Source organism: Erythrolamprus reginae, chromosome 1 (assembly GCF_031021105.1).
Source record: "Erythrolamprus reginae isolate rEryReg1 chromosome 1, rEryReg1.hap1, whole genome shotgun sequence".
Classification (NCBI taxonomy): domain Eukaryota; kingdom Metazoa; phylum Chordata; class Lepidosauria; order Squamata; family Dipsadidae; genus Erythrolamprus; species Erythrolamprus reginae.
In genome coordinates, this window is record NC_091950.1 from 136,530,235 (window position 1) to 136,543,488 (window position 13,254).

General features: G+C 37.8%; 1 protein-coding gene across 1 annotated transcript in view; it reads left to right on the plus strand.

Moving 5' to 3' along the window:
• The window catches only part of ANO9 (anoctamin 9), a 59,935-nt gene extending 47,193 nt beyond the window's left edge, over positions 1-12,742 (plus strand). The window contains exons 20-24 of the mRNA XM_070766133.1: positions 1,230-1,377; positions 3,146-3,253; positions 3,661-3,754; positions 5,489-5,601; positions 10,509-12,742. Coding sequence (XP_070622234.1) covers positions 1,230-1,377; positions 3,146-3,253; positions 3,661-3,754; positions 5,489-5,601; positions 10,509-10,536 — 491 coding nt within the window. The 3' untranslated portion in view covers positions 10,537-12,742. The remainder of the gene's footprint in view (positions 1-1,229; positions 1,378-3,145; positions 3,254-3,660; positions 3,755-5,488; positions 5,602-10,508) is intronic.
• Positions 12,743-13,254: the final 512 nt, after the last annotated feature.

Here is a 13,254-nt window from a genome sequence, read left to right on the forward strand (position 1 = left end):
CCTTACCATTCTCTGTATGGACTTTCTATCTGAGGAACTGCTGCCACTAAACCAAATAGTGATGCAGCTTGTTAAAATGCTCTCAGTTGTGCCTCTGTAGAAAGTTGCTAGGTCAGAAGGAAATCCAGTTAATTAGGCCTATAGCTCAGCAGTGGGTTGTTCCTAGTTTGGCTCAGTTGTGTGAAGCAGCAGCGGCAGCAGCAGGAGGCTCGGCCTACCACCTGGGGCACTTCTGTGTATGCGCAGAAGCCTTCCATGCAAGCGTGAACCAGTAGCAGTGGATTTAGAAACCACTACAGTTGGTATAGGGCAGTGATGTTGAACCTTTTTTGGTTCACGTGCCAAAAGGGTGTGAGTGTGTGTGCTAGCACGTGTCCATGTGCATTCCCTCCCCCTATGCATGTGCCCCCACTGCACTTCCCCTGCACATGCGCACAATTCCCTCTGTCCCTGTGCATGTGAGCAAGCCTCACTGAAGCCTGGGATGGTGAATACATAGCCAAAAGGGCAAAACGTACTTCCGGTTTGCCTGGTCTGCTGTTTTTTGCACTCCGGAGGCTTCAGGGCAGCTTCCTCAACCCCTGGAGTGTGAAAAATAGCACAACGGCCAAACTGGAAGTCTGTTTTTCTGAACTTCTGGCCAAAAATCAGCTGGCTAGTGCACACATATATGCTGGAGCTGACATAGAGTTAGCCTCTGATATGGCTCCATGTGTTATCACAGCAGCGGTGGGCTACAAGCCGGAACACTAAATTGCACTCTCCGCCGCGGCTTGTAAGTTCTTGCGGGGCCAGCGGGATTTTGCTGCTGCACCTGTGGAAGTAGAAAAATTGCGCATGGAGCCGCAGGTGTGCCCGTGTTTTGATGAGGTTTTTTTTGCTTCTGCGCATGCCTGTGGCTCTGTGCGCGAATTTGCTACCTCCACAGGTGCAGTAGCAAAATCGCGCTGCTCCCGCAAGAACTTACGAGCCACCGCGGTGAACGCAATTCAGCATTCCGGCTTATAGCCTACCGCTATCACGGGTATACGTTATAGCACTATTTACAACTATAGTGCTATAATTCATTTACATTCTACATTTTTGACAAATAAAGCGCTATTCAAAGCAGTTTGCACAAAAAAGACTATAAAAGACAGGGGTAAGGTTTCATTTCAGTTAGAGTAAATTCTCTTTTTTCCACATATTGACTAAGACAGTATCTCTTTTGTTTTTCATTCCCTTTACAGGTATCTGGTACTACATCCTAGAAATAATTGGCATACTCTCTGTCATTGGCAATGGCCTAGTTATTGCCATCACCTCAGATTTCATCCCCAAGCTAGTGTACAGATATACATTCAGTCCGTGCAAGCAGAAGAACAGTACTGGCATTGAGTTAGTATTCTATGAAATTCTAAGATGGCTGTTAAATATAACATATCTTTTATTGGTTCTTTATTTAAATATATATTGTTCATAGTTTTCTTCTAAGCTTAAGGCTAGTAGGATAAAATATATAGATTATCTTCATTGTTATCATCATAGGAATATAACTGGGTTTCAAAAACATTGTATGTTTTTAAGGATTAGTGAGTTTGTATTTGTATTGGACCTGTCGCTTCTTTTCCCTGTCTGCATGACATTTTTATCTATGGTAAATAATGTAAATAACTCAGTTCAGTGGCTTGATTCACAAAATATGTTGACACAGGCTGAGTACCCGCTACTAAGCAATCTAAAATGTAGTTGAATAATTGAGAGTGTCATGTGCCTGTGGCCTCTGGGTATATAGTTATGGAGAAGAGTAAAAAGGTAGATAGAGTAAAATGAAGGAGGGGAAAAGATAGAATTAGCCAAATAGAGCACTGCTTGAAAACCACAAAAGTGGAAATTAAATAGCCTTTTAGAATATCTTTGACTTTTCTTCACAAAAAAATCAACCCAATATTGTCCCTCTATTGGTGGTCTTCATTTAATCATAGTACATGCATGTCCTTTAACCAAAAGTATTACACAGGAAAAAATATCTTCCATGTTCAACCATCAAAGTACCAGTGACTTTTAAGTGCTTTCTTACTTAATCCAGATGCATACACATAAAATATTTTCTTTCATGTTTCATGTAATAATGAAATTACAATTATTAGAGCAAATTATTGTATTAGGGAAGTAACTGCAATTGGAATTTTGCAAGTTACTTGCCTAATATGCAATTGGAAATCTGAAACATGTCTATCAATGTTGCTAATGGGAACTTCAAAAGAATTAAGATAGTAAGTATATATTGTGATGAATAGGACTGGACATGGAATGGGGCCTTCTTTCAGGTCACTTGAAATCTCATCCCATGGAGGTGAGTGCAGCAAAGAGGACATATGATAGAGGACTCTATTATCTATCTATCTATTGCAGTCTATCTATCTAGCTACCATCTATCTCTTAATAGAGCCTGGGATTAGTTCCTGCCACTTTTAAAAGAAACAAATATGACCTTTACTGATAAAGATGTTTATTGATCCAAAAGTCCTTTCTAATTATAGGCAGTATCAAATATTCCATTCTGGAATTTGGAAAAAATATTGAAACAGTGATGGATTGGTTTTCTGGATTAATTTCATCTGGGTACTGAGGTCACCTTGGTATGTGTCTGAGCTAGATGTGAAGGGGTACCAACATCTACTTTTCCTGGAATTCTTAACAACTTTGGATAGTCAATCATGGTGTGCTTTGGGCCTTCTGGCCATTGTTTTGCATTGGATCCAGTCCTTCCTCTTGAGACATGCCCAAAAGGTGGTGCTACAAGAGTTGTTCAACAGCTAGGTCACTCCAATGTTCTATGTTGCCTTCTGTTTTATGTAATATCCACATAAACTGTTGAAGGAGGCCATTAGATTTTGAGAGTGAGATGTTATAGTACATCAATAACACCAAACTGTCTTGCTCCTTCCCTTTTAATAGCTGCATGATTCACCAATCCTTTGTTATTTAAATGACAGTGTTTGATTTAGTTGTATTACATTTACCTTCTGTTTTTTTATTGTTGTTAGGTTAGCTTGAATGTTAGAATGAACCAAAGGGGGAAGAAATGACTAAAATTAAGTGTTTTACAACCTACAAAACTGAAATATTGCATACTGATTGTTGCTTTGTTGTGCTTCCCTAGCTGTTTGACAGGTTATATCAACCACAGCCTTTCAGTTTTCAATGTCCAGCACTTTGAGAATACTGTGAACCTGACGGACCCAATGGGAAATAAGATAACCCACTGCAGGTATTGACTAATGCCTATCAATTTTCCCGTGCCCTCTGATTCGAAACAGAAAGTACACAGCAGGCCAATGTTTTTGGATGTAGGCCTCCTCCTTTTCTATAATTTGTGTTCAGCACCCTAATTAAAGAACTGATTTGCACCAAAATTGGTTTTACCTATTTACAGGTACTAGGATTTATTTTCTGCTACTTCTGTTTTGCCTGACTATGCTCTTAAGAAGTTCAACAATAAATTATATTAAAATAAACAATATTAAAACAAGCTTTGTATTGGCATTCTAAGAGCATTTGCCTACTGAAGCAAGAATAGCCATTTTAAAGCAGAGGAAAAGTATGTGAAGGAGGCTTGGGAAAGTGGGAAAAATAAATAAATGGCAAAGTTTACCTGTTTCTATCCACTTTCTGCAGGTACCCAGACTACCGGAACAGTGATGATTACAATCATTCTGTTAAGTTTTGGCAAATTTTTGCTGCACGTGTTGCCTTTCTATTTGTATTCGAAGTAAGTCTCCTGGAGAAGGGCGCAAAACCTACATAGTTTCAGTAAAACTATTTATGAGCATGCATAACCACTGAAGAAGCCTGTTGAAGACAGATGTACAAAACCTTCTGCCCAAAGGCAACTTTTGTATGTAAGGCTTTCCCATCTGCCCCTCCCTCCCAGCCTCTTCTCAAGCTCCACCACATTTCTTTATTTGAAAAAGCATCCCTTTATTCACAGGGTAGAACAAGAAACAATGGAAGGAACCTAAAGAAGGAGAGATGCAACTTAGAATTCTTGACAGTTAGAACAATTAATAGTGGAACAACTTGCCTCCAGAGCCGCTCCGAGTCTGCAGAGAGGGGTGGCACACAAATCTAATAAATAATCGTAATAATTATTTATTTATTTATTTATTCAATTTTTATGCTGCCCTGCTCCTTAGACTCAGGGCGGCTTATAACATGTTAGCAATAGCACTTCTTAACAGAGCCAGCCTATTGCCCCCACAATCCGGGTCCTCATTTTACCCACCTCGGAAGGATGGAAGGCTGAGTCAACCTTGAGCCTGTGATGAAATTTGAACTGCAGATTTACAGATCTACAGTCAGCTTCAGTGGCCTGCAGTACAGCACTCTACCTGCTGCGCCACCCCGGCTCATCAATAATAATAGTTGTGAATGCTCCAACACTGGAAGTTTTTAAGAAGAAGTTGGATAACCATTTGTCTGAAGTGGGGTAGGGCTCCTTGCCTAAGCAGGTTAGACTAGAAGACCTCCAAGGTTGCTTCCAACATCATCATCATCATCATCATTTCTAAAGTTTGGGTTTAGGTTTTATGTACATTTGTTTATTTTATTTATTTATTGGATTTGTATGCCGCCCCTCTCCGTAGACTCGGGGCGGCTAACAACAATAATAAAAACAGCATGTAAATCCAATACTACAACAACTAAAAACCCCTTATTTTAAAACCAATCATACCTACAAACAAACATACCATGCATAAATTGTAAAGGCCTAGGGGGAAAGAGTATCTTAGTTCCCCCATGCCTGACGGCTGAGGTGGGTTTTAAGGAGCTTACGAAAGGCGAGGAGGGTGGAGGCAATTCTAATCTCTGGGGGGAGTTGGTTCCAGAGGGCCGGGGCCGCCACAGAGAAGGCTCTTCCCCTGGGCCCTGCCAAACGACATTGTTTAGTTGACGGGACCCGGAGAAGACCCTCTCTCTGGGACCTAACTGGTCACTGGGATTCGTGCAGCAGAAGGCAGTCCCTGAGATAATCTGGTCCGGTGCCATGGAGGGCTTTATACGTCATAACCAACACTTTGAATTGTGACCGGAAACTGATCGGCAGCCAATGCAGACTGCAGAGTGTTGGTGTAACATGGACATTTTTGGGAAAGCCCATGATTGCTCTCGCAGCTGCATTCTGCACGATCTGAAGTTTCCATTCCCTTTTCATATTAAACCATTACGACTTGTTTGATAAACTATAAACTCACTGCTAAATCAAAGTTGGCACAAGGAGGGTGCCTGACCATTGCATCTGGAGGATCAATGATGATTTCCATAGGATGGTTGATTTATAATGCTGTTGTACTTCTGAACTGATATACAGTACAGTAGTAACTGAATTAATCCAGGCTCCAAGTAGTTTAGAAGAGCAGTTTTCTTGATGCTTAAATATTTCTGAGAAGATAAAGCAGCTGTGTGCCTGGAGGAATAACATGATAATTCTCTAATTATTTTGCAGCATGTGGTTCTATGTGTTAAACTAATTGCGGCATGGTTGGTACCTGACGAACCCAGAAATATTAAAAATGAGCAACTGAACCAAAAACGCAAGAGACTAATACAAAGACTCAGGTAAATGTTTATCAATAACGAAACTCCCAGAGACATGGCATTGAACACCAAGGTTATCATTTGACAATTGGGGACATTCATCTTTTCCAAATGTATTTAGGTAGTCCTCGACTTACAACAATTCACTTAGTGACCGTTCAAAGTTATAACGGCTCTGAAAAAGTGACATGACAGTTTTTCACACTTATGACCCTCGTAGCATCCTCATGGGCATGTGATTTACACTTGGATGCTTGGCAACTGGTTCATACCTATGGCTGTTATCCTGGGTTCATGTGACCCCCTTTTGTGATCTTCTGACAAGCAAAGTCAAAGGGCAAGCCAGATTCACTTAACAACCGTGTTACTAATGATTCACTTAATTGTGGCAAGAAAAGTCGTAAAATGGGGCAAAACTCACTTATCAAATTTCTTACTTAGCAACATAAACTTTTCGGCTCAGTTGTGTCCGTCAGTTGAGGATTACATGTAGTCCTTTGCTTTGCCACTGGAACATATTAATTAGCTAAATATTTGTAACAGGAGCAAATATTTGGTTTTTTAAAAAATTCCCTAAGAACCTTTTCAGACATAAACTGGCAAACATTAGGATTAGTACAGCAGAGATTTGTTTGCTTTGGCTCTTGGAGTTATTGTGAGCCTTAAGTTTGTTAGTACTATATAGATAACAGTTGGGTTTGGCAATATATAAACAAGCTTTGTTTATAAACAATGAAGGCTTGTACATATTGAAGCACTGTAGCTTTAATAGTTAGTGTTGGGAATTGCCATAACAGGGAGCCAGAAGTGTGATTCTCTGTGTGTGTGTTTTTCTGCTCATTTTTGTGCTGATTCATTGTGACTGCTGTTGTAAGAACTGTGTGTTCGCTTATAGTTTATGTACTTGCAGTATTGTATATGTATTGGGAGTTATTGTCTGATATAACTGTGCATGATTGGATTGTTTAACTTTACTACGATATTTGCTAAAGTAAATACTATTTTATACACTTTAATGTATCTGGTTTGTATGACAGATCTATTAGTTATATCTCCTGACTATCTGCTGGATATCTAGAATCCCATGTTTTCCTTTGCGCATGTGCATCCTTGATAACTCAAGGGTCACTCTGCACACTCCTTAACAATGCTGATGCTGTAACTGTTAAATCCCGTTAGCATTGACTGCCTATACTGAACAGTACAGATAGAATCATGGAATGTGAAGTCTCTTCTTTATGGTTGTGGCTTTCTGGTCTCCCTGTGCTTTGGCAAGAGAGGTAAATGATATAAGAACCAAGCTGGCAATTGCCTTGATTACTCAAAATACAGGTAATCCTTTACTTATAATCATTCACTTCCAAGTTTAAAATTGTATTCGTTTATAATATAAAATACAAAAATGCAAAAGGAAATAGTGAGAAAATAAGGGAGAGAGAAGGGAAGGGAAAAATAAGGGACAAAATATAAGTCTTTGAGGAGCCTGTCCTGTCTCGATTTTCAAATACAGTCGACCTCAGATTGGAGTCCATTTTCAAACAATATTCTGTGATTCTCACACCTTTGAGATCATTACCTCTGCTCAATTTTTTTGTAGCTTTTTAATATGGTTGAAAGCCTCTTGGGGACAATCCAGGAAATACAATATAAGCTTCAATAATTGAACCCTGAAAATCTCACTTTAAACAACTTCCTTGCTGTTCTGTGAATCAAATCAGTTGCATCCACAGACATTTATGGATGTGTTTGTTTCATTTGTAAAGACTGACTGGAGCTAAGGCACTAACTAGTCATGCTATTCATTGAACCTTTTGAGCTTACATAACATGAAGAATGAGCAACCATTTGAAAGGTTAAAATCACTATTTGCTTTTTAGATGAGGAGGTTTTTTTTCCTGAACTGCAAGCTCTACCTGACTATTGGATAGAATCGGAAGCTACAATCCAATAAATTTATGGGCAGCGCAAACATTAATCACGATTTTGTTTAGACTTAATTAGAATGCAAATCAGTGAAGATGATTATACCTTGGTTATTATTTTTTAAAAATTCCACTATTACATTTTAAATATGTTTTGGATGGATTTGGAAGGCTTCCGAGAGATTTCCAAAATGTTTTCAAGGGACTGTATGCACTTCAGTTTTTGATTATTGTCTGTTCTGTTTTACAAAATTGAATAAAACTTTAAGTGGAACCAAAGAAGTACCAGTTTGAGTTAATAGAGATGAGGAAGCAGGCTTAGTTGTTTTTTTTAAACAGACCCTGGTGTCCATTCATTGTTATTTTATTTTTATTTATTTATTTTATTTATTTTTATTTATTTATTTTGTCCAATACATAATAATACACAATGAAAGTTATAGAGGATATACTCAAGTGAAATGTATTAGAGAAAGAATAGAAGAGAAAATATAGGAATAAAATGTATCTATCAGAGAATAGCAGAAAGGATATAGGGATAGACGAGAAGATATAGGAGATATAGGAGAGACTATAGGACAGGGGATGGAAGGAAGCCCGATTGAAAGTGTTTTATCTTGCTAACCAATGATAATGTTTTTGATAACATCAGTACGCTCTCAGCAAGGCTCCCATCTCAGAAATGCCATCTGTAGCTGCAGCTCTGTCAAAGGTAATTATTAATTTGACCAGCAGATTGTTGGCAGGGGAGTCCAAGTGACAGTAGTCCCTTCATGCATCAAAACTTTTTTTTTATTAAGCAGAAAGGGAGGGCCTACTTAAAAGTAGAAAGCCATCAGGAGGAGAAGGAGATTAGACATTGTGTGTGTGTGTGTGTGTGTGTGTGTGTGTGTGATATACTCTGGAAAGAATAGCAAAATTTGAATACAAAAAATGAATAAGAGATAGACACTAGAGCAGTGTTTCTCAACTCAGCTCTGCTGGCTGGAGAATTCTGGGAGTTGAAGTCTACACATCTTCCAGCGGCCAAGGTTGAGAAACACTGCACTAGAGGTAAAGGTGACTGTAGATTACATAGCATCAAAACCGGGATGTCTTTGAAAATCAGCTAAATGATTAACTATTGAGGTCTGTTTGCCTGGTTAACTCTTTTCTGTCCCCCAGCCTTTCCCTGGCTTGTTACCTCTTCCTCTTATCACATTTCCATCCAGGGTTCCCCTTCCCCTCCCCTTTCCTGTGTTTTTTCTCTTTTTCTGATTGTGCTAGAGGTGGGGATTGTATATGCACACATATGAATTTGTTTATGTAAAAAGTGATTAGTAGTATATACAGATGGGAATAAATGAATTATATAAACTGCAATTAATTTTAATTACTAGTTCTGTATTTAGTTCATTATCATCCCATTGTCTTGCATGGTGGTAGGATGGGGTGCAATTTTTAACAGCTCTCTTTCTCCTCCCACTTTCTCTCTATAAGTCCTCGACTTATGACAACAATTGAGCCCAAAATTTCTGTAGCTAAATGAGACAGTTGTAAAGTGAGTTTTGTCCCATTTTATGACTTTTCTTGCTACAGTTGTTAAGTGAATCACTGCAGTAGTTAAGTTAGTAATATAATTTTTAAATGAATGTGGGTTCCCCAATGACTTTGCTTGTCAGAATATCTCTAAAGATGACCACATGATCCTAGGATATTGCAACCATCATGCATATGGCTCAGTTGTCCATATCAGTCTGAAAGATCACTTAAGCATGGGGATGCTGCAATAATTGTTTGAAAAGATTCATAAGTCACTTTTTTCAGTGTTTTTTTTTCCAGTCACTTTGAATGGTCACTAAACAAACTGTTGCAAGTTGAGGATAACCTACTAAAACTCTTATTCCTCTATGTGTAACCTTGAACAAATTGAAGTGGTACGTTTTTATGGTTTTCTGTTTGAAGTTCCAACTTCTACACCATACTCACATTCCTATATCCTTGTATCTCAGTTTTCTGTAAAAATTGACTGGTGTCCTAGCTGGTGACAAGAGTGTCCTAACATTTCCTACATCACTGTAAACAAGACCTCAGCTCTTAAAGACCCAATTGTTTTATTGAATTATATATACCATATTTTTCAGAGTATAAGATGCACCTTAGTTTGGGGGGAGGAAAACAAGGGGAAAAATCTGCTTCTATCTCCCAGCAAACAGTACAGATTATACACACTGTGTATTTCTGTGCATGTGTACCTCCAAAAGAATTAGAGAAATGTACATTATGGCAGTATATTAATGCCAGAAAGTTTTCTTAAATGTATCCCACTAACTCTCCCAATTATTTAAATACATCTACTCCAGACATGACTAAGTCAAGGTTTAACTCAGGTGTCTTATCTTAATACTAAAGCAGGACACTGTTACATTTCAGATTATACTATTATAGATCTTTAAAATTGATGTCGCTTTCTGAAAGTATAGTTATTCTCTGCTATTTAAAAGAAGATACAGTACCACTGGGTCTTTTCAGATAAAGCATTTTATTTTAAAAAGCTTCTTCATTTTGTTGCCTAGAATAATAAAGAAGTATTTAAAAAATAAGTCTAATAATTTGAACATTCTACAGACATTTATAGTTATAGACTTACCTCATTGCATCCAGTTCAGCAGAAAATAAAAATCTGGATCTTTTCTCAGCAATTTGTTTCCTTGCAGCTAGTTTCAGTTTCAGTTTAGCACATCTGGCCTGTCTGCAGCCTCTAATCAGCTGAGGGTTGGATAGCTGATAATAATTTGCTTGTCTTAACAGGCTCTGTTCTGTTTGCTGCAAGGAGGTAAATTGCTGGAAGGCAGAGGCCAAAGGGTGGAGGTGGCTGGATGGGGCTACATTTGGTGTATAAGACGCACCCAAGTTTTCACCCTCTTTTGGGGGGGTAAAAAGGTTCTTATACTTTGAAAAATATTGCAATTCAGAGGCTGATGAATGCAACTGAATTTATAAAAAACTATTTTTTTTGTATTTCAGAAAAATGGATGATTCCACAGAAATATAGTCAAATATGATGGGTCTATCACAGAAAATGCTGAATGAAATGGTGCTATAAACTTTGAAGATGCCAGCAGAAATATGCAGCCATCCCTGGTCTATCACTTGCACTGTTCCTGGACTTTATACTTTGTCACCAAAATAACTTTGGATGGTACAACGGCTCTGAAATGTCAGTGTTTTTAGGAAAAATTAGACCAACTGAAAGAAGCACTTAACAGATGACCTGTCGTGGTCAGTGTAATACAGCATTGCAGAAGGCCAGAAGCATTTTCAAATTTACATATTCTTCTGTAAGAAGTTACAGTCAGTTAATCATTTGTGAGTTTTGTTGTCACGCTAACATCTACTCTGACATGCTGTTTACCTCATTAATTCAGATTCATAATCCAGTACTAGATTGAACATTAAATTAAATGTCTAGTTTAATGAAAAGAAGGACCAGAGGAGACATGATAGCAGTGTTCCAATATCTCAGGGGTTGCCACAAAGAAGAAGGAGTCGACCTATTCTCCAAAGCACCTGAGGGTAGAATAAAAAGCAATGGGTGGAAACTAATGAAGGAGAGAAGCAACTTAGAACTAAGGAGAAATTTCCTGACAGTTGGAACAATTAATCAGAGGAACAGCTTGCCTTCAGAGGTTGTGAAGGCTTAAACAGTGGAGGTTTTTAAGAAGATGTTGGCTGACTATTTGTCTGAAGTGCCTAAGCAGGGGGTTGGACTAGAAGACCTCCAAAGTGCCTTCCACCTCTGTTATTATTATATTATATAACTATAGGAAATCCCTGAACAGCCTCTGGCTTCATGTAGAATATCAGGGCCTTATATTCTTCTTCATTTTCTGATAATCCTTGATTGGGTAAACATGCTGATTGCCTATCAGAGTCCTTAGCCAAATATCCCAATGTGTAGTATACCCAATATCCCCTCTTTACAAATAATCTGAAACTGCTACTTATATTTAGGGGAGCTAATAGAGAAACCCTTCAAAATGTCTCTTGTCTTTACTGTGCTTGTCATTCCTAGGTAATTTTCCCAAACTTTGTTTGCAATTTTGTTCCAATTTGCCACTAAAATTGGGCAGCTTTATTGATATCTCATGCATACATTGTAAGGTCTAAATTATACACAGTTCCTGATCCCATATTCCAGTAAGAGATTAAGGAGATGCTTGTATTCGAGTTCTTTAGCGGGTTTTTTCTAAATTCCCTATATTTTTTCATTTACAATTTGGATTATTAGAGATTCTTCATGCAAGTGATTCTGGAACCTAATATATAAAGAGCATTCTGCCTAACCAAGAAGTAATGTATATTGATACAAAATGAATTAATTCATTCAACTTAAAGAATCCCGTTTATCCCAGAAAGATAAGTTTACAAAAATGCTGGGTGCAGCAAAGTTAAGAACTGTGGTACAATTGATACATATAAAGAAGAAGATTTATTAGGAATGTAGCTTGTTGGAATCTAGGTGATGTGTGAGATGAGTTTCAGTTATTGAATGGATTTTGATTTTTATACCTGTATGTTTTCCTTCCAATCAAGTGTTTAATAATGCTGAAAACCAAAGGGTACCTGAAATTTTGTTATTGTTGTTTATTTAAATTAAATTTTAATTAACTTAGTATACATTTAATCTGTAGCTTATAGATGAACAAAACAAACAAATAAATATTGAAGTCAATATGTAAGTAATATTCTGCTATTATAATCCTTTAATTCAGATTTCTTCCTGCTTCACTATCTGTGAATTTGTTTGCCTTAAGTTACTTGTCTTACTATTAAACTCTAAATTGTTTAGCTATAGCTTTTCTTTTCTTTAGAGTCAAATTTAACTATTGACTTCAGTGATCAGTGACAATTATATTCTCTGGCTCCTGAAGTTACATTTATAATTGTGACTTTGGATTCAAAAGAGCATACCAAATAACAGGTCCTTAACTTGTGTGAATTTACAATGGATGCCAAGCATTTTATTCCAACGTTTTAAGGAATTTTGTTCAAGGATGTTTTTTTAAATGGTAAAAGTTTTTAAAGACAAAATGAAAAACTTGCCTCTGTTAGTTGTTTGACCAAGAACTTTTAATGTAATTTGAAATTCTTGTTTAAAATAAGGGCTTTTTTTAACAAAAGGAATACATTATTATTAAGATATGTATATGAAATTTGGATTAAAATATTTTATATATTAAATTTTTAAGAAATAAAAATGAAACTTTTGGAGATTTATTTTAGTTGGATAGATTTTAGCAAATAACTCAGGAATGACTCCATTCAGAAAAAAAATTCTGCCTCTATCTACCATTGGTATTCATCTGGCTAGCATCTTTGCAGCAAACAGTCAACAGCCAAGATCTCTTGAGCACATTATCGCAACCTGATTAAACACAAGCAGATGATTGGTGGCTGGGTTGGCCTCCTGAAATACCACCAATCAGCTGTTTCCGGCTGCGAGGATCACCACAGCCCATCGGTGCCTCGGTGCAGGATTTTTGGCCCCTGTGCATCATGTTGTCCGCCCTCTCATGCCCCGTTTTTGGCCTCCCGCATCACATTTGTGGCTGGAACTGGCTGAAAATATGATGCGCAGAGACCAAAAATGGGATGTATGGAGGCCGGAAACATTTTGCACGGAGGCCAAAACTGTGATGTGCGGTGGTGGTGATTGGCGGCAATGAACTTTAGTGATCTGCACATCCTGAAACGAGTCTAAAATGGGGCA